This window comes from Carcharhinus amblyrhynchos, chromosome 34, assembly GCF_965287045.1.
Source record: "Carcharhinus amblyrhynchos chromosome 34, sCarAmb.v2.hapA, whole genome shotgun sequence".
Lineage (NCBI taxonomy): Eukaryota > Metazoa > Chordata > Chondrichthyes > Carcharhiniformes > Carcharhinidae > Carcharhinus > Carcharhinus amblyrhynchos.
In genome coordinates, this window is record NC_137357.1 from 17651379 (window position 1) to 17678746 (window position 27368).

The 27368-nt window shown below is 47.0% G+C and overlaps 1 protein-coding gene across 1 annotated transcript in view; it reads left to right on the forward strand.

Moving 5' to 3' along the window:
• LOC145361149 (anthrax toxin receptor 1-like) overlaps positions 1-27368 on the forward strand; it is a 183817-nt gene that overhangs the window by 110970 nt on the left and 45479 nt on the right. The window contains exons 15-16 of the mRNA XM_080216766.1: positions 19981-20079; positions 24926-25096. Of these exons, the coding sequence (XP_080072892.1) occupies positions 19981-20079; positions 24926-25096 (270 nt within the window). The remainder of the gene's footprint in view (positions 1-19980; positions 20080-24925; positions 25097-27368) is intronic.

Consider the following 27368-nt stretch of genomic DNA (forward strand, 5'->3'; position numbering starts at 1 on the left):
CATTGCGGCAGTGAGATCTGCAATTCAGGATTTGCTGTCTCTTCCTCTGTCTGTCCGTTCTGCCTTTTCATTGGACATCAAGCTTGATGGGTTGGGAGCGAGGTCATCCCAGTACGGAGAGCTACAGAGGGTCTTTGTAATAACTTCTTTGTCCTCATCTGGAACGTTGTCCATTAGAGATGCTGAGAAAACAGGACCTGGTGGGGGAGATGCTTTCCAGTTATTCAGACACAGTGTCCTCCCCTTTCCAGTTCATGTTCTTTTCTTCATTCGTGGGACGTGAGCGTTGCTGGCGGTCCAGCATTTATTGCCCATCAGGAGTTGCCCTTGAGAAGGTGGTGGCGAGCTGGCTTCTTGATACGTTATAGTCAATTGATACAACTGAGTGCCTTGCTCGGCCGTTTCAGAGGGCAGTTGAGAGTCAACCACATTGCTGTGGCTCTGGAATCACATGCAGGCCAGACCAGGTAAGGATGGCAGATTTTCTTCCCCAAGGATCATTAGTGAACCAGGTGCGTTTTTCTGACCATCAACAATGGTGACTCGCAGATATTTTTTGCGTTGAAATTCAAATTCCGCTATCTGTCGTGGTGGGATTTGAACCCAGGTCCTGGGTTTGTTAGCTGAGTTTATCGGTGAATAGTCTAACAATAATATCCACCTCCCCTGAGATTTTGCATAGGTTTTATATGAATCCTTGAGCTGGCTACAGGAAAAGACTGGCGTTCAATCCATCACGCAAACCAGCCTCTCGTTCATTGACTCAGTCCACACTTCCCACTGCCTCGGCAGAGCAGCCAGCATAATTAAGGACCCCACACACCCTGGATAATCTCTCTTCCACCTTCTTTTGTCAGGAAAAATGATATACAAGTCTGAGGTCACATACCAACCAGCGTCTTTCCTGCTGCCATCAAACTTTTGAATGGACCTACCTTGCACGTAGTAGCTCTTCCTCTACACCCTAGCTATGACTGTAACACTGCATTCTGCACTCTCCTCCTCTACGAACGGTATGCTTTGTCTGTACAATGAGCAAAAACAATACTTTTCACTGTCTCCGAGGACACGTGACAATAATAAATCAAATCACCTGGTGGTTCTCCATTGAATCCAGAGGATACAGTGGAGGCATTGCTGAGGAATTGTCTCCAGCCCCCTCCCTTGCACAGTGACGCACAGTCCTGGTTTCATGCAGTGCAGAGGAACCACCAGCAGTTCAAGTGTACAGAATAACAGCGTCAACACGACACCACAGGACCACCCATGTGTCCCTCCTGGCACACAGAATGTGGTTCGAAACAAACAATAATGTCGCCATCCAGACCAGGAACACAGAACACTCTGTGCCATCAGATGTTAACGATGTGTGTTTATTACCAAACCACTCACAAAGCAATCACTGCAAACACTTGGGCACAATTTCATGACAAGCGATGTGTTGTGATGACCTACCTCACAAGAGATCTCATCACAAAACCAGTTCCAAAACATCTTGAACAACTTAATTTTCAGGCAAATGGTTCGGAAATTCCATCTATTTTTTTATTTGCCAAAATCCAGCTCAGTTTTCTCTGCCCAAACCCTCACTCCCCAACTGCCTTTCCCAGGCAATGGCAAAGAAGCCCTCCTGAATCTCATTATTCACAGAATGGACGTGCAGTTAGCAATTAAAACTACAGTAATGGTCTAATGATGTTATAACTAGATTTAATTTATTATTGCTACATACATTAATATGCAGTGAAAACTGTTGTTTCTTGTGTGCTATACAGACAAAGCATACCGTTCATAGAGATAGAAACGAGAGAGTGCAGAAAGTAATGTTACAGCCATTGCTAGGGTGCAGAGAAAGATCACCTAATGTGAGGTAGGTCCATTCAAAAGTCTGACAGCAGCAGGGAAGAAGCTGTTCTTGAGTCGGTTGGTACGTGATCTCAGACTTTTGTGTCTTTCCTGAAGAAAGAAGGTGCAAGAGAGAATGTCCAGGATGCTTGGGGTCCTTGATTATGCTGGCTGCTTTGCCGAGGCAGTGGGAAGTGCAGACGGTCAATGGGTGGGAGTATTAACCCAGAAACTCGGCTAATTAGAATAATTAATTAGAATATTAACCCAGAAACTCGTTTAATGTTCTGGTGACCCAGGTTTGAATTCCACCACAGCAGCTGGTGGAGTTTGAATATGAGAAAAAATATCTTTAAAAAATTAAGAATCTACTGATGACCATGAAACCATTGTCAATTGTTGGAAAATCCCATCTGGTTTACTAATGTCCTTCAGGGAAAGAAATCTGCTACTCTTGGCTGGTCTGGCCTCCATGTGACTCCAGAGCCACAGCAATGTGGTTGACTCTCAAATGCCCTCTGAAATGGCCAAGCAAGCCACTCAGTTCAAAGGCAACTAGGGATGGGCAATAAATGCTGGCCCAGCCAGCGACGCCAATGTCTCACAAATGAATAAAAATAAAAAAGTCTGAGCTCACATCCCAGCTGTCTCAAGAATAGCTCCTTCCTTGCTGCCATTGGACTTTTAACGTCCTATCACACATTAAGCTGATCTTTCCCTATACCCTAGCTATGACTATAACACGAGGTTCTGCACCCTCTACTTCCTTCTGCCCTATGTACTTGTGTGCTTTGTCTGCGTAGCACACAAGAAACAATACTTTTCACTGTATTCTAATACAATAATAAATCAAATCAATTGAACTTTGACGTGGAAGGGTGTGGGATGATATACTTGCTCAGGAGAGCAAGAATCCAAAGTGCTCCTTGGAAAATGAAAGTCAAAGCTCTATATGGTGGAGAGGAGCACAGGGACCTGGCATAGAGACATACAAATATCTTCAAGTCGCTGTACAGGCGAATGAGGTTGCACAATAAAAGAGTAAGCAAAGCGCAGGGTCTACTCCTAGACAGATGGAATTGAAATGAAGAGAAACTCAGTCCAAGTTACATTAAATGTTGGTTGACAACACTTGGAGAAACTTCCATTTGCCGAGGACAAGTGTCCTGACAAGGGTCAGGTCTGAGGCATTCAAGTCAGGCGACGCTGACTTGTACAAGAAAGCCAGATACGATCCAAGGAGATCCATCAAGGATGGTAAAAGACAATACCAGACCAAGCAAGAGTCCCAGGCTAGCCGCACCGACCCCTGCTGACAATAGAAAGGTCTGCAAGACATAACAGGCTACAAGATGAAGACATGTAAAATCGCCAGCTCCAACGCACCCCTCCCTGATGAGCTCAATGCATTTTCCGCCTGTTTTGAGCAAGAGGCCAGCGAGAGCATGCCCTCCATCCTGAAAGCCCTGAATGACCCTGTATCTCGGGGTCACCATTGCAGATGTCAGAGCAGCTTTCTCAAAGGTCAACGGAAAGCAACTGGCCTGGATGGGGTACTTGGACATGCACTCAGATCCTGCGTGGATCAGCTGGTGGGGGATATTCACAGACATCTTCAACCTCTCTTTACAACAATCTGAGGTCCCTGTCTGCTTCAAGAAGATGATCATCATCCCAATACCTGAGAAAAACCAGGCAGTGTGCCTCCCGGACAATCTGGATCCACTAGTCTACCTACTGCCACAACAGGTCCACAGCAGACGCCATTTCCCTGGCCCTGCACTCGACCCTGGAACGCCTCAATAACAAGGACACCAATGTCAGGCTTCTATTTGTTGACTACAGATCAGCCTTCAACACTTCTTCCCATGAAACTCATTGGCAAACTCCGTGGCCTGGGCCTCAGCACCTCCCTCTGCGACTGGATCCTGAACTTCCTAACTCACCGACCACAATCAGTAAGGATGGGCAAGAACACCTCCTCCACGATCATCCTCAACACCGGTGCCCCACAAGGCTGTGTTCTCAGCCCCCTTGTACAATAATAACTATGGAGGCAAATTCGCCTCCAATTTGATTTTCAAGTTTGCTGGCGACACGAAGGTCATGAATCGGATCTCAACCAATGATAAGACAGAGTACGGAAATGAGATAGAGAATCTGGTGAACTGATGCGACAACAATAATCTCTCCCTCAAAACGAAGAAGATTGTCATCGACTTCAGGGGGCGTAAAGGAGAACATGCCCCCGTCTACATCAACAGGAACAAAGTAGAAAAGGTTGAAAGCTTCAAGTTTTTAGGTGTTCAGATCACCAATAACCTGTCCTGGTCACCCATGCAGACGCGTAGTTAAGAAAGCCCACCAACGCTTCTACTTTCTTAGAAGACTAAGGAAATTTGGAATGTCAGCTACGACTCTCACCAACTTTTACAGGTGCATCTTAGAAAGCATTCCTTCTGATTGTATCACAGCTTGGCCTAGCTCCTGATCTGCCCAAGACCACAAGAAACTACAAAAGGTTGTGAATGTATCCCAATCCATCGTGCAAATCATCCTCCCATCCATTGATTCTGTCTGCACCTCCTGCTGCCTGGGCAAAGCAGCCAGCATACTTAAGGACCCCAAGCACCCCGGACATTCTCTCTTCCACCGACTTCCTTCGGGAAAAAGATGCAAAAGTTTGAGATCGTGTCCAAAGAACAAAGAAAATTGAAACACAAGAACAGGATCTCCAAGCCTGCACCGACCATGCTGCCCGACTTAACTAAAACCCCCTACTCTTCCGGGGACCATATCCCTCTGTTCCCATCCTATTCATGTATTTGTCAAGATGCCCCTTAAAAGTCACTACCGTATCCACTTTCACTACCTCCCCCGGCAACAAGTTCTAGGTACCCACTACTTGCAGTGTAAAAAAAATCTGTTCATACACCTTTCAATCTTGCCCCTTCAACCTGTGCCCCCTAGTAATTGACTCTGCCACCCTGGGAAAAAGCTTCTGACGATCCACTCTGTCCATGCCCCTCAGAATCTTGTAGACTTCTATCAGATCAGCCCTCAACCTCCGTCATTCCAACCAACTCGAGAACAGCTTCTTCCCTGCTGCCGCCACGACTTTTGAATGGACTTATCTTGCATTAAGTTGTTCATTCTCTCCACCCTAGCTATGACTGTAACACTATTTTCTGCACTCTCTACTTTCCTTCTCTGTAGTCGGTATGCTTTGTCTGTACAGCGCGCAAGAAACAATACTTTTCACTGTATGTTAATACATGTGACAATAATAAATCAAATAAGAATGTGGAACAAATGCAGGAAAAACTCAATAGGTCTGACAGCATCTGTGGAAAGAGAAGAGAGCCAACATTTCAAGTCTGGATGACTCCAGCATCAGAGCAATTTGCAGTAATTTGCTTTTATTTATAGTAAGAATGTGGAACTCACTACCATAAGTTGGCGTTGAATCAAATAATTTGGATGCATTTAAAGGGAAGTTAGATAAGTGCATGATTCTTTCCGAGAGGAATTCAAGATAGGTGGATATGGTGAGATGAGGTAAATAGAGTGAGGGAGGTGCATCTGTGACATTAAGGCGATCATAGAACCTCTACACTGTGGAAAGAGACTATTCAGCCCATCGAGCCTGCATCAATAACAATTCTATCCAGGCCCTATCCCTGTAACACTACATATTTACCCTGACAGTAAGGGCAGTTTAGCTCCGGCTTTCTCCCAAAGTCCAAAGATGGGTGACACGGTGGCACAGTGAGTAGCACTGCTGCCTCACAGCACCAGGGACCCGGTTTCAATTGTCCATGGTAAATGTGTGGGGTTAAGGGGATAGGGCAGAGGGGAGGATGTGGGTGGGATGTCCTTTTGGAGAGTGGGTGCAGACTCAATGGGCCGAATGGCCTCTTCCTGCACTGTACGGATTCGATGGTTCTGAAGAAATGAGCTGCTTTTTTTCTTGACTCAATGCTTAACACAATGAAAGAACGATGCAAAGTAGATAAACCCAGACTGTCACTGGCGAGTGAGGGGTCCAGAACAAGAGGACGGACAACCAAGATTAAATCAAAGAGAATTCACGCGAAGAGTGGGAGAAATCCTTTGATGTGAAAGCTGGTGAAATTGTGCATTATACTCCCACAGTTGGAAATGTTCAAATTCAATAGGTTTGAAAGATGTTTGTGTGAAAGAGGTTACGACAAGAGTATTGAAGCAAGGCAGGCTTCTTTTATCAGGATAAGTTTAAATTTATTTCTGTCAAAAGTAGGCTTTCGTAGTAACTTCATTGTCGTGGTAATGTAAATCCCCGAGTCGCCGCACTCTGGCACCTGTTTAGCGTTGCCAGTGCACCTAAGCAGCACAGTGTACATTGCTGGACAGCAGGGTGGCACAGTGGTAAGTGGGAAGAAACTGGAGCACCTGGAGGAAACCCACGCAGACACAGGGCAAACATGCCAACTCTGCGTTGACAGTGACCCAAGCCAGGAGTCGAACCTGGGTCTCTGGCGCTGTGAGGCAGCAGTGCTAACCACTGGGCCACCCTGCACGAGGTGAATCACTTGGGTCAAGTGGTTGTTCGAAATAAATATATTTTTAAATAGAAAGGGGAGGACACAGTTTCCAGTTTTGGGACATCACGTGTTGGGAGGGACACCAAGAACCTGACCAGTTGCAGAGAGGCTTTAACAGAATGGCATCAGGAATGAAGGAACTTGTTTTGTTTTTACACAGAGGGTGGTGAATGTCTGGAACACGGGAGGTGGTGGGAGCAAGTACAGTAGTGACAGTTAAGGGGCAACTAGATGAACACGTGAATAGGATGGGAATGGAAGGACACGGACTCCGTAAGTGTATGCCATTTTAGTTTAGGCAGGCATCATGATTGGCACAGACTTGGAGGGACCGAAGAACCTGTTCCTGTGCTATACTGTTCTTTGTTAATGTAGGGAGACTGGAGATGCTGGGACTTTTCTCCTGAAAGCAGATCAAGTGAAGGGGAGATTTATTGGAGGTGTCCACACTCGTGAACGCTTTTGACAAGATGGAACAGGGGCAATTTTTTCCAGTGGCAGGAGAGTGAGTAACAATGGAACACAAACTTAAGAGAATTGGCAGAAGTTCCAAGGGGGCTGCAGTGGTCGGGATGAAGAGGAATGTTTTTATGCTGTGAGTTGTGCCGATCTGGAATGCTTTGTCTTAAAAAGGTGGAGGACACAGATTCAGTGATCAAAAAGAAAATGGGTAAATGCTTGAAAGTAAGAAAATTGTACATTGCCAGACAGCAGGGTGGCACAGTGGTTCGTGCCGCTGCCTCACAGCACCAGAGACCTGGTTCGATTCCCGGCTTGGGTCATTGTCTGTGTGGAGTTTGCACGTTCTCCCCGTGTCTCTGTGGGTTTCCTCCAGGTGCACTGGTTTCCTCCCACACTCCAAAGTTGTGGGGGTTAGATTGATTGCCCATGGTAGGTTGCCACTTAGTGTCAGGAGGACGAGCTGGGGCAAATGCATGGGGTTGTGGAGTTAGGGGTCTAGGTGGGATTGTGGTCAGGACAGACTCGATGGGACAAGTGGCCTCCTTCTGCCCTGTCGGGATTCTACGATCGAAAATGAACAGGAGTGATCGGACTCGTTAGATAGCCGTTTCAAAGAGCTATCACATGCATGATGGGCCGAATGACTCCTGTTTGACTTTCTGGCCATGTCATTCACCAAGGCAATTTCAGCCTTCCAAGACTGTGATGGTATTGTGCACTGAGCAATCTGGAGTTAGATGTCTTGCCAAAGGCAATAATCCTCATACTTTTTAACATCAGTCTCAGAGATTTAGAACAGTGACAAGGGGGATTAGAGTCTCGATTCCTAGAAGTGTCCAAACGGGAACCTGTTCCATGCAACCCAAGATTGATATAGAATTATTATCCTTGCACTGACCAACAGCAATCCTTGGCTAAACGTTAGATGTATGTGTGATGTTTTTGAGACTTTGAGTTTTTGAGATTTTTGGCACGAGGGTGAGCATAAAAATATTTCACTCCAGGTGTGATTCTATTGACCCACAAGGAAGCTTTTATTAAAGCCAACTTTATTTAACAATACAGTTTAACCATAACAAAAAAAAGTACTGCATTGAGTGTTGTAGGAACAAAAAGCAGAAAACGCTGGAAAACCGCAGCGTCTGTGGTGAGGGAATCGAGTCAATGTTTTGAGTCTGGATGACTCTTAGGATGGGATTTTCCAACCACCTTCACCCCATAAGATGAGTGGGTGAGCAAAGTATGCAGAGGATACTTAAAGTCTGCGAAGGGATATAGATAGTCTAAGTGAGTGGGCGCGGGTCTGGCAGATGGAGTACAATGTTGGTAAATGTGAGGTCACCTATTTTGGTAGGAGGAACAGCAAAATGGACTATTATTTAAATGGTAAAAACCTGTAGCATGCTGCTGTGCAGAGGGACCTGGGTGTCCTTGTTCAGGAATCTCAAGGAGTTGGTTTGCAAGTGCAGCAGGTAATTAAGAAGGCAAATGGAATTTCGTCCTTTATTGTTAGGGGAATGGAGTTTAAAAACAGTGAGGTTATGTTGCAGCTGTGCAAGGTGCTGGTGAGGCCACACCTGGAGTAGTGTGTACAGTTTTGCTCTCCTTATTTGAGAAAGGATATACTGGCACTGGAGGGGGTGCAGAGGAGATTCACTGGGTTGATTCTGGAGTTGAGAGGGTTGGCTTATGGCCCCAGTCTGCTCTTACTGAGCAGACTGGGGCTATACTCATTGGAATTCAGAAGAATGAGGGGAGATCTTCTCGAAACATAGAAGATTATGAAGGGAATAGATAAGATAGAAGCAGGGAAGTTGTTTTCACTGGCAGGTGAAACGAGAACTAGGGGGTTTAGGCTCAATATAAGGTGAAGCAGATTTAGGACTGAGTTGAGGGTTGTGAATCTGTGGAATTCCCTGCCCAGTGAAGCAGTTGAGGCTACCTCATTGAATGTTTTTAAGGCAAGGATAGGTAAATTTTTGAACAGTAAAGGAATTAAGAGTTATGGTGAGTGAGCAGGTAAGTGGAGCTGAGTCCAGGAAAAGATCTGCCATGATCTTATTGAATGGCAGAGCAGACTGGAGGGGCCAGATGGCCGACTCCTGCTCCTAGTTCTAAAGAGCAAAAATCCCGCCCAAGGTCAATGGACCTTTGCATGGTCCAGGTCTCAGGTTGAAAGAAGAACGAGAAAATTTGTGCTGATGATGCACTCCCACCACCGTCCACCCCCCCCACTTGAGGATGTCCCAAAATGCTTTATCAATGAAGTACATCTGAAATGTCACCATTGTTGACATGTCGTGTTGGGGACTAGATCAGAAACTACAACCTATAGTATGACGTTAGACTGGATCCCAACTATTTTTGATTTTGGCACTAGCGTGAGCATAAAGGTGTTTCACTCCAGGTATGATTCTATTGACCCACAAGGAAGCTCTTATTAAAACCAACTTAAGATAACAATACACTTTAACCATAACAAAAAAAGAATTAGCCAAACTTTTACCAATTGAAATTCTTAAAAATGACAATGTATAGTTCTTAATTGCTAATCTGTCTCTGTTAGTTCCAATTTAAGCAATATTCCTCATAGACTTAAAGGCCTCTTCAAAATCAGGTAGCAAAACACCAGCTTACCTGCTGTTATGCAAACTGGTAGTCCTCTCGCCTTCACAACACCTATGGAGAGAGATACCTATTTTCTAGCAGGTCCCAAACTACAGTCTTTCGGGAGAGAGAGAGGAAAAGCGAATAACGGTTCTTGCTTCTGGCAGATCTTGCCTGTTTGTGTCTCTGTAAACTTATCTCCACCCATTCTCATGACTCCCTCCTTGTCAGTCAACCTAATTAAACCCTACACTGAAACCCCAGGGAACAACCCAAAAAATAAGCAAAACCTCAGCTCAGATTTAAACAAACACCCCAATATCTAGGAATAGTTATGCTGCTGCATTTCCAGCACGGGTCTGCCTGATGCAGACACATTGGCACCGTAATCAGACCTGAAGTTTTAAACATTCCCTTCACAAGAAACATGACATGAAATACACTTCTTAAAGGCATAGCATCGTCACTGTCGAAAATCCAGCAACCAATTTGATGTGGCAGGATACTGCCAATAGCAATGTGCTAAACGTGTAGTTTTAGTGCTGCTGGTTGAGGGGTAAGAATTTGTCACCAAGAGAACGCCCCTGCTGGCCTTCAAATAATACTGTGGTAACACCTGAAAAATGGCACCTCCAACAGTGCAGCACATTCTCCATCGAGTCAACCCCAACTAAGGACAGATTTTCCGGTCCCGCCAGGAGTGAACATCGTTGCGGGTGGGACAGGAGCATCTGAAGAGTGGCCGAAAATCAATTGACTTTTGGACGACCTCCAAATTTTCCTGTCCCGCCTGCGACAGGGCCGGCAGCATCAATCTGCGTGCCACCCCGTAGCCTGGTTTGCGGCGGGAGAGGCGACCCGCCATTGAGCAGCAGTGGGATCTTCCAATCCAGCTGCTGTCAAGGGGGTTTCCCCATTGTTGGCTCCATTCTCTCTCCACAGATACTGTCTGACGTACTGAGATTTCCAGGGATAGGGCCTGGGTGGGATTGTTGTTGGTTCAGGCCTGATGTGCTGAATGGCCTCTTTCTGCACTGTTGGGATTCTGAGATCCTGCCAACTCCTGATAAAGATTATCCTTGCGATGGAGGCACACCATCCGATAGAACAGAGCAAACCTGGGGCACTGTTATAATATCGGCTGATTGGTAGCTTGTTAATAGTTCAACATAAACAATGCTGAAGAATATAATCCACTCTGAATAAACACAGGACAGTGTCTCACAGAACCAGCATTGATGAATTATTTACAACACTTAATTGAAACAATCAATTTTTAATGGCAAGGCAAGGAAAAGGATGAAGAGATTAGAACGAATGTCAACTCCTTGTGTGACACTGATCCGCTGCCAGGTGACTTCAGCACTCAATTTCCAAAAAAAAAACATACACAAACGTCCAGTATGAGTGCTGAAGATGATTTTCCATTCGCAGAGGGCCAAGATCTTCCTCGCTTCAATCGTACAAATTAAATGGCAAGTCAGTCGCATCGGATAACATGTGAAAATAGCCACAAGTATGCAGTCACTTGATTTTACAGGCTTGAAATAAAACTACACATGGGAATTATTGTAAGAAATACAGTGCACAAAGGAAGCAGAAAAGTTCAGCCGAGGCCCATTAACAGGATCTGCTAAAGCCATTAAGGAACTCTTCGGTTTGTGGAGTTTTTGCCTTTTGCCTACATAAATATTTAACTTAATGAACTAACACATGTGTGTCATGCGATGCAGATATCTGTGGAGAGTTGAGTAAGAAAAGAAGAGATGTGAGAAGCCAAGGGCTTCAGAGAGCCAGATCGTCCCTGGCCAGTCTCGTTCATCTTCTCGGATACGTCACTTCCCAGAAGCAGCCATGTTGAGTTCCTTCTGTAAGAAGCCTGACAACGCCAGGTTCAAGTCCAACCGATTTATTTGACAGTAAACTCACAAGCTTTCGAGGTTTACCTCTTCTTCATTCACCTGACGAAGAGGTAAACCTCGAAAGCTTGTGAGTTTACTATCAAATAAATCGGTTGGACTTAAACCTGGTGTTGTCAGACTTCTTACTGTGTTTACCCCAGTCCAACGCCGGCATCTCCACATCGTTCCTTCTGTAACAAAGGTCTTTTTTAAAAAAAATGGGCTCCTCTTTGATCTAGCTCGGTGGCTGTTGTTGTCTTCATAGAATCCCCACAGCGCGGAAGGAGGCCATTCGACCCATCGACTCTGCACCGACAACAATCCCACCCAGGTCCTATACCCTGAACCCTGTGTTATTTTCCCTGCAAATCCCCCCTGAAATTAAGAGGCAATTTAGCTCGGCCAATCAACCTAACCCGCACATCTCTGTGTGGCACGCACCTCTGTGTGGGTGGCAAGGTGGCACAGTGATGAGCACTGCTGCCTCACAGCACCTGGGACCCAGCTTCAACTCTGGCCTTAAGTCACTGTCTGAGTGGAGTTTGCACATTCTCCCCATGTCTTCATGGGTTTCCTCCACAGTCGAAATGTGTGCGGGTTCGGTTGATTGGCCATGCTAAATTTGATCCTAGTGTCAGGGGGATTAGCAGGGTAAACTGTGAGGTTACGGGGATCGGGTCTGGGTGGGGATTGAGGTCAGCGCTGTCTTGATGGGCCGAACGGCCTCCTTCTGCACTGTATGATTTGTTGTTTGATCTTTTGGACTGTGGGAGGAAACCAGAGCACTCAGACATGGGGAGAACATGCAGACAGCACACAGACAGTGATCCGAGTCCGGAATTGAACCCGGGTCCCTGGCACTGTGAGGTAGCAGTGCAATCCACTGTGCCACCCTTTATCTGCAACAAGTGAACAATTTGTCATTAATCAGAGTGCGAGTTTAGGCTTGTGCATTGAATTGAAAGATAAAAGCAAAATACTGCGGATGCTGGAATCTGAAACAAAAACAGAAAATGCTGGAAAATCTCAGTAGGTCTGACAGCATCTGTGCTGAGAGAATAGAGCCAACATTTTGAGTCTGGATGAAGGGTCATCTCTCTCCACAGGTGTGAAAGATACTGCCCCAAACACCCATTTTATCCTTCTGTGTTCCATTTCATCTTTATACTCTTTCATTAGATCCAAAAAATCTATTTTCTCTCCTTGTTTGACCAGTATCAGGGAGAACAAAATTGTTCCATTGTTAACAGAAAACTAGCCCAGAGATTTTTAGGATAGACATTTGGATGAGGTGCTGTCGAGCTAGTGGTGGCCGTAGACACTGGATGGAGTCTGAGTATCAGGAGAGAAGAAGCAGAAAAGCCCAATCAACATTTGTGAGATCTTCCTGCGTGCAAATTGGCTGCTGTCTTTCCGATATTACATCAGCATCAGTACTCAATTTGGAAAACTTGAAAGTGCTTTTGAGTTGTCCTGAGTTTTAGTCCAAGCCTTTCTTTCCTTGACTTCATAGACAATAAATAACAAAAACACTCATCCCTTGGCAGGAAAGGCCTTCTTTCTGTGCATGTCATGAAGTTACATGGTAATGGCAATCAAAGTGACCCCTTCAGAGGTCGGTGTCCCTTCCCCAAATTCCCTTCATTTACAAATCCTACACCACTCCCAGAGTGTTTCAGGGGGACAGTCAGAATCCAGAGTCCAGTGGACCTAACACTTCCAGTTTGATCCAGATGTGAGGCTCCTTGATTGGGCAGAGCAATCATTTCCAATCTTTTTGGCCAACCAAATAAACTGACTCTTTAACTCAGGGACAAATTAAAGTGGGCAGCTCCCAGGAGGAGGGGAACCACCCGAAACAAAAGACAAAGCGGAAAGGAAACTTAAAACGTCAAATTAAAATGTGATTATCGAGGGCAATAATACACCCCAGTCCCTGCAGTGCCTAGCAGGTATGGGAGATGTTAAAGGTGCCCTTGGACATCCCATGCTCCCTCCCAGGCACACCCAGCTGCAAATACAGCCATGGCAGAGGAGCAGACAGTCGGGTCAGACCACTCCCTTGGTCGCCCACTGCCTGGACATGCAGCTGGCGTGCTTTGACGTGGAGATGCCAACATGGGGTAAACTCAGTAAGAGGTCTCACAACACCAGGTTGAAGTCCAACAGGTTTATTTGGTAGCACAAGCCACAAGCATGCCTCGCCAAGCTCAGGAGCAGGTTCGCGAGGAGGTCCTCCTCCTTCCCCACTCTCCTCCGCACTGAGTGCCCGTAGATCAGGAGCATGGGGCTGAAGCGCAAACAAAACATCAACAAAAGGAATCAAGAAAGAGTGTGCAGACTACAGCATTGAACGTAAACATGGCTCACGGACTCCACAAGTTTGCAAAAGGGGCAGGTCGCTTGGGAGTCCGTGAACCAATTTAACCTTCTGTTGTGTGCACCACTCTCCACCCCAGGTCCCCAAGATCGTGGGGGAGAATCCCTCCGTAGAGGGACTTCCACTGGGAACCTCTGCCGCCTGGTGGCCAGGGTCCGCATAAGATGTGTCCTGATGACGGACAAGGAAGCAGTAGTGGAAAGGTGGCCTTTATTTGGAAACTCTATTCCACTCCTCGCGTGCTTCAGGTACACAGTCAGAACCCGGAGTCTCAGTGGACCTGAGACTCCCAGTTTTATACACAGATGAGGCCCCCCCCACCGACTGGGCAGAGTAATTATTAATTATCTCAATCAGCAAGCCCATCCTCCAAGAGGCCAACCCCAAGTATCCTGTTGAGGTCATTACAGCAATGTGTGGCAGTGGCAAGAGAGAGACACTCCCAGAGGGAAGCTTCCTCACATGTACAAACGTGTGATTGTACCCTAGACATGGTTGCTGGAATTCTACCACCTCGCCCGCCCAAGGCTCGTAAGATCCCGCCTGAGGATGCTGTTCTGTGAGCCTCACCCGCCCCGATTCTGGGTGAGGTCCAAGAGAGAAAAATCCTGCCTGAGGTCAATGGGATGGTCCTGTCCCGCCCACTGCAATTCCCATGGTGGGCAGAATGGGAAAATTCTGCCGTGTGTGAGCGTGTGTTTTATAGCATTGAACATTGGCTGGAGCAGCTCACGACACCTCAGGGACAGGATATAAAATCCTGATTGGACAAAATTGCTCTGAGCCTCCTGACGGGATACCTTGAAAACAGGATTGGGCTGAAATCCAAGGATAAAACTGGTCCTCATTTGCAATAATGAATCGGGATTTCAGAGAGCTATAGGATGGCTGGCACGGAGAATGGAAAATGTCACAGTGACACAGTGGGGGGCTTATGTTCTGACATTGAGCTAAGATGTATTGTTGGGGCACAGTTAAGGGAACTACCCATTCTCTCCCGAGCTCAGGAATGGTCAGTGTGGGCAGCAGTTGCCTAATATTGAAACTGTTCCATTTACATATAGCACTAGTATTCCCCTAAAGGTGGTATTCCAGGTTGTCCAAGGTGGAAGAGATTTCATCCCCTTTTGTGGCATTCCCCTTGACTTAAGAGTCCATTGTGAAGAGTGACGGATTCCCCGACCCATCCACCTCACCATAAATCCCATCCTATTTCCTTTGTCGTCACCTTTGACAAAGGGTCATCCAGACTCCAAATGTTGGCTCTTTTAACTCTCCACAGATGTTTTTGATTTGGTTTGATTTATTATTGTCATATGTATACACTGAAAAGTATTGTTTCTTGTGTGCTATACAGAGCATCCCGTACACAGAGAAGGAAAGGAGAGAGTGTGGAATGTAGTGTTATAGTCATAGCTAGGGTGTAGAGAAAGATGAACGTAGTGCGAGGTAGGTCCATTCAAAAGCCTGACAGAAGAAGCTGTTCTTGAGTCGATTGGTACGTGACCTCAGGCTCTTGTATCTTTTTCCCAATGGAAGAAGGTGGAGGAGAGTGGGGCGAATTTTACCTTCCTGCCCACCATGGGAATCGTAGTGGGTAAGGGGTGGGCCATGGAAAGGTCCGTTGACCTTGGGTGGGATTTTACGGTTTTGGGGAAAATCTGGCTGGAAAATCCTGCCCAGAATGTCCGGGATGCGTGGGGGTCCTTAATTACGTTGGCTGCTTTTCCGAGGCAGTGGGAAGTAAGACAGAGTCAATGGATGGGAGGCTGGTTTGCGTGATTGACTGGGCTACAGTCACAACACTTTGTAGTTTTTTTGTGGTCACGAGCAGAGCAGGAGACATACCAAGCTGTGATACAACCAGAATGAATGCTTTGTATAGTGCATCTGTAAAGGTTGGTGAAGGTCATGGTGGACATGCTGAATTTCCTTAGCTTCCTGAGAACGTTGCGGCATTGGTGGGCTTTCTTAACTTATAGTGTCAATGCGGAGGGACCAGGACAGTTCTGAAGGCTTGTGAGGCTATAACTACTCGGTAAAATGCGATTCGGGTTTCATCTTGCAACATCTTCTCAGGTGGCAAGTTCTCGATCTTCACCCTATGGCTGAAGAGGACTTTGCACGCTCAGAAGTCTCACAACACCAGGTTCAAGCCCAACAGGTTTATTTGATTTGGAGAGAACTCTCCACTCACCTGATGAAGGAACAGCGTTCCAAAAGCTTGTGGAGTTTACTATCAAGTTCTCTCCACTCACCTGACGAAGGAACAGCGTTCCAAAAGCTTGTGGAGTTTACTATCAAGTTCTCTCCACTCACCTGACGAAGGAACAGCGTTCCGAAAGCTTGTGGCGTTTACTATCAAATAAACCTGTTGGACTTTAACCTGGTGTTGTGAGACTCCTTACTGTGTTTACCCCAGTCCATCGCTGGCATCTCCACATCATGAAGAGGACTTCCCCAGGAATTGGGCTCAAACCTCTCCCCTCTGGCTTTCCTGTCACTCTGATCACCCATCATTTCATACACCTCCGTGAGATCCATCCTCAGTCTCCTCTGTCTGGAAGAGAAGAAACTGAACTTATCAAACCTGCCCTCCAGCAAATTCTCCCTTCCAGTAAATCTCTTCTGTACCCTCTGTCAGTCAGTGTCCAGTAAGGTACAAGAGCAACCTTCTGGGGAGGGCCAGTCGGATACTTTAGATTTGAAAAGATCATTTTCTAATGTAGTGAAATTAAACCCCAGGCCTTGATACAAATTGGGGCCTGAAATGGAACTTTCTAGAATATCAAAGCAGAATATGTATATGGTCAGAATGGGAGAAGAGAAAGTAGGGAATGAATGATATTCTGGGTTTTCAGGAAAGAAGGATGAGCAGTAAGTTACATTTTCACAATGTATGAATGTTGAGCAGTGGGATGTGGTGGATGTGTGCACAGAACATGCAATTAAAAATCTTACTCTTATCTGATGGTGTGCTCTGTGCAATGTCATCTTGTGCGTTCCTCATTCCTGAGCACCAGATGTTGGCAGCTGTCACTGACCTTCCTGTTCAAGAGTTTGAGGCGTGGAAGTGTTGCACTGGTGTCGCAGGAGGCAAGCCTGCAAGTTGTGTGTTAGGACATGGCGGAACAGCGCTCCCATTCCTGCCATCTTGTACTCTGCTCAATTCTAATCTCTGGCAAGAAAAACCCAGTGGGGAACAGATCTGTAAACTGCTATGCGGCTTACATATCAGAATCCAGAATCTGGTTGCTCCACACTCCTCCATGAATGGGAACGTCAAGTTCCCCTGGGGGGCAAAATCCCGGAACTCCCTCCCTGACAGCACTGTGGGTTGTACCTACACCACATGGACCGCCGCAGTTCAAGAAGTCGGCTTGCCCATCACCTTCTCAAGGGGCAATTAGGGATACGCAAGAACTGTTGGGCCCAGCCAGTGACCCTCACATCCTCTAATGGCAAAATAAAAATGTCACACCAGAGAATGGGGGTGGCAGATTGGATTAATAATTGCAATCAGATGGGTCGATGTCAACTTAATTCTCCTTTAATTGGAGGGTTCCATATTCCATATTGAACACATTGAGAGGTTTTGTGGAATGCCAATAAAAGTTTGTCCCCTGTACCAAATGCCGAGATGTGGTCTTGCTCTCATTCATCTCCCAGGGATGAGTCAGGTTGAGTCAGAAGGAAATGACGGTGGGTTCTGAATATTAGTCTTTAACACCATCACAAGCAAAGCAGAGGTGGAATTCTTAGAATCCCTGCAGTACGAAAGGAGGCCATTCAGTCCATTGAGTCTGTGCCAACCACAATTCCACCTAGGCCCTATTCCCTCAGGTACTCGTTTACCCTAGCTAGTCCCCCTGACACTAGGGTCAATTTAGTATTGCCAATCCTCGTCTTTGGAGCGTGGGAGGAAACCGGAGCACCCGGAGGAAACCCACGCAGACATGGGGAGAACGTGTAAACTCAGCACAGACAGTGACCCGAGGCTGGAATTGAGGATTGGGGATGTATGGGGGTGGGGGACTGTTGCCAGTGACGGAGTGAGGACATATCGGTCTCACTGCTCCCTCTGACCAAGAGTAATTTCTGCCTGAGGTGTGCCGGTGCCATAGACCAATATCCGCATCTCCCAATGCTCAGATGGGTAATGCAAGATAAATCAGGTGTGCCCTGGATGCAGTGATAATCCCGATAATGCAAACTTATTAATGTGACAATCGTCCAATGATGGATCTTGAAGATTTCCAGTGATTGGGGCTGTGACTATTTCCTTTAGCAATCTGGGAGGAAGGATTATTGATTCACTGACTTGGAAACAAATGTTTGTTGTATTGGTGTGTATGGCTACCTTGTGTTTCGGCTTAGCCGGAGAGTGCTGGGTACAAGTTTCTGACAATTCACTCCAGCCCATTCCAGAATTTTATAGAACGTGGCCAGTCTGTCTTTCACCCTCCTTAGCTGGAGTGATCCCCACTCCAAGGGTGGGACTTTCTGGCTGCGCTCGCCCCAAAACCAGGAAATCTCACCTGTCCCCTTATAATTCCTGTAGCGGGAAAAATCCTGCCCCCCCCAACCCCCCCCCAACCAAGTCTTTGATTCAGGATGTGACCCTGGTGGATTTCTCACACTGATTCATGGCAGGATCATCCATACCATCTTTGGAAGGCTTCAGTCTCATTTTGGTAGATCTCTCGCCACCTCAGGATCCCACACACAGCAAGAGGCACAACAAAGGGAGAGATGCCTTGAGGAGAAAATCATTCTGCAGATAGAAGTTGTATGGGAAGTGTTCACTTGTGCGCAACCAGTTACCCCACTGATCAATGTTTGGACAGTGCAACAGGAATACAAATTACTGCTTTAGCAATGTTGAGTCCTCACTGATTGAACTATCCAAATGGCCAGGCTCTTTATGGCTGAACTGAGACTGGCTGGAGAGAAGCAACCCAGTGTTTGATTCCATTGGAGATTAGTTTATTTATTAGTCACAAGTAGGCTTACATTAACACTGCAATGAGGTTACAGTGAAAATCCCCTAGTCGCCACACTCTGGTGCCTGTTTGAGTACACTGACGGAGAATTTACACCACTAGCCCTATTATTCACTCGACTAGATTAACCCAGAAACTCAGTTCATGTCCTGGGGACCTGGGTTCGAATCCCGTCACGGCAGATGGTGGAATTTGAATTTAATTTTCGGGCGGAACAGTGGCACAATGAGAAGCAGCGCTGCCTCACGCACCAGGGATCCGGGTTCAATTCCGACTTCGGGCCTCTGTCTGAGTGGAGTTTGCACGCTCTCCCTGTGTCTGCGTGGGTTTCCTCTGAGCACTCCAGCTTCCCCCCACAGTCCGAAAGATGTGCAGGTTAGGTTGATTGGCCATGCTGAATTGCCCCGAGTGTCGGGGGATTAGCAGGGTGAATACATGGGGTTACGGGAATTGGGCCTGGGTGGGATTATGATGGGAGCAGACTCGATGGACCGAATGGCTTCTTTCTGCACTGTTGGGATTCTGTGATTTTCTCCAAGACTTGTACAGTTAATATACGGAGCAGAGAGGGAAAGGAAAGTAATTTTTCCACATCCTTCAATTTGTCAGAGAAAGCTGCTGCTGGATCAAGCTTAATCTTCAAGAGGGCCAAAAAAAGAGAGAGGGTCAGCACATGAAGGGGAGTGGGGGTGGAGATAAAGACAGCCTGCTTAACTATACTGTTGGAAGATAAACTTGATGGAACAATTTTGTTTTGAAAGAGTTCTTAAGCTCCAGGTTGTAAACAGAGAGGCTGATTGCAAAATCGACCAAGTGTTACAAATCTCCCTCTGGCTAGCCTGAACGAGTATGATTTCAGATGTCTTCCTGTTTTTATTGTTGCTCTTTGAAAGAAGGTCACCCGCTCGTACCCAAAACATGTCGCACAAGTTCAATAAACTCAGGCAGCTTTCTCCTTCCCGGCCTGCCTCTCTCTCTCTTCGCTCCCATTGTGTTTGAAAGTCCTCTTTGGCTGCTGGTCACAAGTCAAGAGATCGGGTCAATGTCACCCTTCAAGGGTCTGTTTGCGAGTTTGAAGCATTTCCTCTTGTCCCATTTCCAGCGAGGATTAGACCAATTTGGCCTGCACCACAGCAGCTCATTTCTACATGTTTCCTGCTGCCTGCTGATCACTTTCTCTCTCTCTCTCTCTCTGGCAGGAAGATTCAGATTCAGAGGGGATGCCAAAAAAGAAATGGCCGACCGTCGATGCTTCGTACTACGGGGGCCGAGGAGTGGGAGGAATCAAAAGAATGGAGGTAAAAGGGAGCTCTGTATTTGTTGCCCGGTCGAAGACTGACTGGCTTACGTTGAAGTTACAGTCTCAGGATATGGAATTAGCCATTTAATTTATTTATTAGTGTCACAAGTAGGCTGACATCAACAATGCAATGAAGGTAGTGTGAAAATCCCCTGGATGCCACACTGCAATGCCTGTTCAGGTACACTGAGGGAGAATTTAGTACGGCCAATCCCTCTAACCTACACATCTTTGGACACTAAGGGGCAATTTATCATGGCCAATCCACTTAACCCCGCACATCTTGGGCCACTAAGGGGCAATTTAGCATGGCCAATCCACCTAACCCCACACATCTTGGGCCACTAAGGGGCAATTTAGCATGGCCAATCCATCTAACCTACATATCCTTGGACATTAAGGAGCAATTTTGCATGGCCAATCTGCCTAACCCCGCACATCTTGGGCCACTAAGGGGCAATTTCGCATGGCCAATCCACCTAACCCCGCACATCTTGGGCCACTAAGGGGCAATTTCTCATGGCCAATCCACCTAACCCCGCACATCTTGGGCCATTAAGGGGCAATTTAGCATGGTCAATCTATCTAACCTACATCTCCTTGGACATTCAGGAGCAATTTAGCCTGGCCAATCCACCTAACCTATACATCTGACGATGTAAAATGTCTATTACAGATTTAACATTAACCCTGTAACATTTAAAGTTTATTTCCTGGTGTCACAAGTCGGCTGACATCAACACTGCAATGGAGTTACTGTGAAAATCCCCTGGACGCCACACTCCGACACCTGTCTGGGTACACTGTGGGAGAATTTAGCATGGTCGATGCACCTAACCAGCATGTCTTTCAGAATGTGGGAGGAAATCCATGCAGACACAGGGGGAATGTGCAAACTCCGCACACTCGTGCGCGCGCGCGCACACACACCCCCAAGGCCTGGAATTGCAGCACTGTGAGGCAGCGGTGCTAATCAGCTGTTAATGTTCCAAGCCTGTCACAGTGACAGGAGACAGTGGGAAAGGGAGAAAGGATTGTCGAGTCTTAGGGCAAAACCCAGACAGAGTTTTTCCTGCTTTTTGGCTGGGGGAATGTTTAACTGGGTCAGAGCAGCTCTGCTGCACATTTCCTTGGACACATCAAGGATTTTGGCCTCCAGTCAATTACCCAAAGCCCCAACTTTCAGAAGCTGGAAAGGCTGCTCAGCCCTGTGTTTCCCAAAGGACATTCTCCCCACATCGGCGTGGGATTCCTCCCATACTCTGAAAGACGTCATGGTTAGGTGCATTGGTCACGCTAAATTCTCCCTCAGTCTGCCTGGACAGGCCTCGGGAGTTTGGCGGCGAGGGGATTTTCGCAGTACCTTTTCACAGGAACAAAATCCATCTCAAAAAAAAACCCGAAAGAGATATTCTTGCCAAAGTAGGTGCTCTCCAACCTCATTGTGTTAAAAGTCAACCTGGTGTCACCAAGACACCTTCTTTCTTTTTTGGCAAACACTTCTCCCCACATTGCCCACCCTCACCCGACCGAGCCTCCCACCCAAGAACCATGGATTCGTGAAACCACATTCCCTGGAACAGCTGAAAATGAAGAGAAGCATTGAGTCCAAGTTTTCAATAATCTGGGCTGAGTTATTTTTCCAACAGTGTTCAGTTTCACTGTCACTTGTTTAATCTTCCCATCCCATCTCAATTTCTCTTGAGTAAGTTGCCAGTCACAGCGCTGTAAAGCATCCTGCACCAGACTAGGAAAGCAACAGCTGAGGCCATGCGACCTGGTGCAGAAGGAGGGAGTGGGGGAGGAGGGGGGTGTATTTTAGCAAAGCAATTTACAAAGAACAGTTGCGCCATCTCAGTCCATAGGCGATGGTCCTCTGAGTTGGCTCATCCAATGCGAGGGTACAGGACAGGCCTGGAGGATCATTCGAATACACGTTTTCAGTGTTTGCTGACACTGTCACCAGAACCCACCTGGAGCACCACCCCCCACCCTTCCTCTGTGAACACCCCTCCTCGCTCCATGTTCTTTCCCCTCTGCAAGTTTTTAACTTTTTTGCGCTTGTCAGTCTTCTGGAAGTTTTTTTTTGTTGGAAGCTACGTGAAGATCATTCAACTTCCTCAGAGATGGAGCAATGAAACATAGAAACATAGGAAAAAGAGAGTAGGAGGAGGCCATTCGGCCCTTCGAGCCTGCTCCGTCCACCATTCATCATGGTCATGGCTGGTTGTCCAACTCAATAGACTCATCCTGCTTTCTCCCCATCACCTTTGATCCCATTCGTTCCAGTTGCTACAGCTAGCTGCCTCTTGAGTACATTCAATGTGTTGACATCAACCACTTCCTGAATTCCACTCTTTGGGTGAAGAAATGTCTCCTCATCTCCGACCTAAATGGTCTACCCTGAATCCTCTGACTGTGGAACTGTGAACTCGGCCGCCAGTACTTCCTGGTCGGAATTTTACAACCTTGTCTGCGACTGGGATTGTCCAGTCCTGCTGCTGTGAATGGAGATTTGGCTGAGGGCCAATTTCTCCATTTCTTGTTGGCAGCAGTGTGAGGGAATGTGAGACCAGAGAAGTCTGGTCCCTGTCTGCCCCACGTGACTTTTTTTTTTAATCCTGTTGTAATTCTTCCCTGGAAAGTTTGGCCAGTTGCTGGAGCACAGATAGAGGATTCGCTCCAGATATGTTCGGTTGACACTGATACAGCGGCAGCCCCAGACAGAGTCCATGCATTTGTAAATTCCTCCACAGCCTTCTTCCATCCCAACTCTCTGACCTCCATTCAGTTTAAGTTTATTTACTCGTGTCACAAGTTGGCTTACATTAACACTGCAACCAAGTTACTGTGAGAATCCCCAAGTCACCACACTCCAGCGCCTGTTTGCGTACACTGAGCGGCAACTTAGCATGGCCAGTGTACCTAACCAGCACGCCCTTCGGATTGTGGGAGGAAACCCATGCAGACACGGGGACAAAGTGCAGATCCTGCACAGATACTGGCCCAATCCAGGAATCGAACCCTGGTCCCCGGCACTGCGAGGCAGCAGTGCTGACCATTGTGCTATCGTACCGCCCTCGGGGAAAACATGCAGACTCCACACTGACAATGACCCAAGCCAGGAATCGAGCCCGGTCACCCACACAGACTGCCATCATTGCTCATTGCCAGTGAGTGGCAAGAGGGAAGAATCAGATGAGTTTTAAACATCCCCTGTCTCATTAATGTATCAATCGCTGACCTCGCGACAAAAATGGCTCAGTCAGCTGTTTTCAGAGGAGGCCACACAGGACCTGCCATTTCACCTGGTACCAGCTCAGAACTGGAAAAGCAGTGGGCTCCATTTTAATCGCACCACGATCACTTCCACAGGGAGGAAGCTGAACCCTAACCCTAACCCTCACCCTCACCATAACCCTAACCTGAACCGGTGGGAACCCACTTTGCATGTTCAAAATCTATCTCTGGGTTGCGGCTGGCCAGATGGACAAGGATTAACCCAACATGTTTAGTTCCTGGGTGCTCCGGTTTCCTCCCACAGTCCAAAGATGTGCAGGTTAGTTGGATTGACCGTGCTAAATTGTCCCTTAGTGTCAGAGGGACTAGTTCGAGCAAACACATGGGGTTATGGGGATAGGGCCTGGGTGGGATTGTGGTCGGTGTATACTCGATAGGCCGAATGACCTCCTTCTGTCTGTAGGATGCTGTAATTTCTGGGGGTTACAATTTATCACCACCCTCCCCCACCCCGCCCCGTCCCAGCCCATCCTGCTTGTATTCCTGCTTGAACTGGAGGACATGTAAATCATCTCCCTACCCGACCACCCCCCGCCCAACTCCCGGACCCACACAGTTCCTCACACATTTTTAAATGTTCACCTTCAGTCTTCTGCCACGAGACAACTCCAGTGTTTCTGCTCGTGCTCATCATCTCTGCGGAGCACCTTGGGGGCATTTTTCTACCATTGGTGGGAGATGCTGGATGGGCCAAATGGCTGTCACCTGCTCCTATTTCTGATGAAAAGGATGATTGATTTTTTTTTTGTGAAGTTACATTGGAACAGGAAGCAGAAATATTTAAGTTCGGGGGTCGGCAGTGGCCTTGTGGTATTATGGCTAGACTATTAATCCAGAAAATCAGTCGATGTTCTGGGGGGAGCCGGGTTCGAATCCCACCCATGGCGGAATTTGAATTTAATACAAGTATATCTGGAATTAAGGATCTAATGATGACCATGAAACCATTGTCGATTGTTGGAAAAACCCATCTGGTTCACTAATGTCCTTTCGGGAAGGAAATCTGCCGTCCTTATCTGGTCTGGCCTACATGTGACTCCAGAGCCACAGCAATGGGATTGACTCTCAACTGGCCTTTGGCAACTGGGGATGGGCAATAAATGCCGGCCAGCCAGTGATGCTCATGTCTCACCAATGAAGTAAAAAAAAGTTAGCCACGAATGTGCACATTTGAAACAGCTGCAGAAACCTGTCAAAGTGTTCAACACATGATGTTATCCATCGTCCAGTTGCCTTTAACCAAAAGAGAAAATGCTGGAAAACCTCAGCAGGTCTATTAGCAACTGTAAGAAGAGAAAAAAACTGAGGTATCGGGCCCAAATGACCCTTTGTCGAAGTCCAGCTTTTGTCCTGTTGCCTTTGGTGGACTGATGGGTCCCGACATGGTACAACACCTATCATACTGCAGGGCTTCTGATTTCAACTTCTCTGCAGACCCTCACTCCCATCTTCCCATTTCCGAGCGAACCCACCCCCCCCCCCCCACCACCTTCACCCCAAAAGAAACGGCCATTTCTTCTCACACCAGGTTTCAAATTTTCCAGGTCCGCTGGGGAGAGAAGGGATCAACGGAAGAAGGTGCCAAGCTGGAAAAAGCCAAAAACGCCAGGGTTAAAATGCCGGAGCAAGAGTACGAGTTCTCAGAGTCCGGAATGCACAACAATAATGGAGCTCGCAGGTTGAACTCTCCCAGAAAATGGTATTCGCCAATCAAGGTAATCATCTTCTATTGCAGCGTTCCTCATACGATTTGGGATTGCAAGGAAGTTGTGTGGTTCTGTGGTGGTAGAATCTCGCAACCCAATTTCTGCTGATAGAAGCTGAAAGGGGAGGCTCTTACCGGATGTGTTGAAGGCAATGCTACAGTGGAGGAGTTGTTGGCCATCTCTACCAGTAGATCATGCCTTCAAACTTTGAATAGAAAATTCCATTTGGCAGCTTGGGGACCAGTGTTATGTGAGGCAGTATGAACCTTGAAGGGAGAATGGGTTTGAGAAAGATATGAACCATCATCGAATGGCTGAGCTGACTTGATGGGCCAAATGGCCTAATTCTGCTCCTGTATCTCCTGGTCTTCTGGAAAGTAGGGTTCTAACATGTGTGTGTCTGAGTGTGTGGATCATTGTGTGTGTTTGTGAGTGTGTGGGTCATTGTGTGTATGTGGTGGGGGGGGGGGGGGGTGCGGCGGCACTGTGTGGGTGAGCCATTGTGTATGTGTGGGTCTTTGTGTCTGTGTGTCATTATGTGTTTGTCTGTGTGAAAGTCATTGTGTTTTTGTGTGGGTCTGTGTGTGTGGGTCTCAGTGTGTGGGTCATTGTGTGTGTGTGTGTGCATGCACATTTGTGTGTGTGTGTGTGTGTATGTGGGTCTCTGTGTGTGGTAGTCATTTATGTGTGTGGGTCATTGTGTGTATGTGTGTGGCTTCTGCTGTAATGCTTTGGGTTAGCTGGAGAAAGCAAATTCTTAAACAGACGAGAGTAGATTTTTTTTCATCTTCTGCTCTTTTCTACTTTGGCATCTACTGAATTAATAATGTTGGCTAATCGCATGGATAATTTGAAGGGATTGGATAAGTTGCCTTTCGCTTTGGAGGACAGACAATGACACTTGTTAAGTGAAATGCACATCACAAAGTACATTGAGAAAAGGTCAGATGCTCTTTGTTTCCCTTGTGTGTGTGTGTGAGGGGCAAAGCCAGGAGGTAGATAGATATGTGAGCAAGTCACAACTAAATCACACAGGAGAAACATCTTTACCCAGAGAGTGACGAGAATGTGGTACTCACTATCACAGGGGCCAACATGGCTGGATTGAAGGGGAGGCTGGATAAACATGAGGGAGAAAGGAATAAAGATGTGTTAAAAGGGTGAGAGGAAGAAAGCTGGGAGAAAGGTCATGAAAGTGCCTCTTTGTGCACTTTACACCAAATGGGTTGGGCAGATTGGTTGAGAAAGGAGAGAGTGATGTGCGCAGGATTGTTGCGTTATTAAGGTCAAACAATAAATGGATCAGAAGTAATGAGTGACTCACCCAACCTAATCCAGAAAGTGAAGGGTATGAACTCTGCTCAAAAACTCCCCCCGATCCCTGTCTGGGCAATGACGTATCTTTCCAACAGGGACACGAGTAACATAGTGCCACGTGTTTTAAAGGTTGCTGGATGGCCTTATCCCCAGTAATCTGTTTGACTGAATGGAAGGGGAGAGTTTTTTTTTATTAATACGTGGGACATGGGAGTTGCTGACTGGCCAGCATTTATTGCCCATCCCTTGTTGCCTTTTGAGAGTCAGCCACATTGCTGTGGCTCTGGAGTCACGTGTAGGCCAGACTGGGTAAGGGTGGCAGAATTCTTTCCCTCTGAGTGAACCATATGGATTTTTCTGACAATCGAATGGGGAACGTTCCAGTTGTTTGCACCCACTATCCAAGTCACCTGAAATGAAAGCTGCCATTGTCTTTCAGGGAACTAGGAGAGCTTCTTATGATTCCCGTTGAGCTTCATGTGAGGAGAGAATCTGTGGGGAGAGAATAGAGCCACCGTTTTGAGTCTGGATGACCCTTCATCAGAGCAGGGGTGGCACAGTGATGAGCACTGCTGCCTCACAGTGCCAGGGATCCGGGTTCAATTCATGGCTTGGGTCACTGTCTGTGCAGAGTCTGCACATTCCCCCCATGTCAGCATGGGTTCCCTCCCCGGGTTAGGTGCACTGGCCATGCTGAATTGCCCCTGAGACACGATGGGCCGAGTGGCCTCCTTCTGCACTGTCGGGGTTCCTTTGATTGTAGACTCGAAACGTTGGCTCTGTTCTCTCCCCACTGATGCAGTCAGACATGCTGGGATTTTCCAGCATTTCCTGATTTTTTTTTTCTGTCTGCCAGCCTAAAAGAGAATCCCTCACCAGGGAAGGATGCACAAGTGCACAACCGGCAATGGGTCAAAGAGCAAAGCTCCTGTTCCACAGGTCAGGGAGAAAGGAAAACAGGACG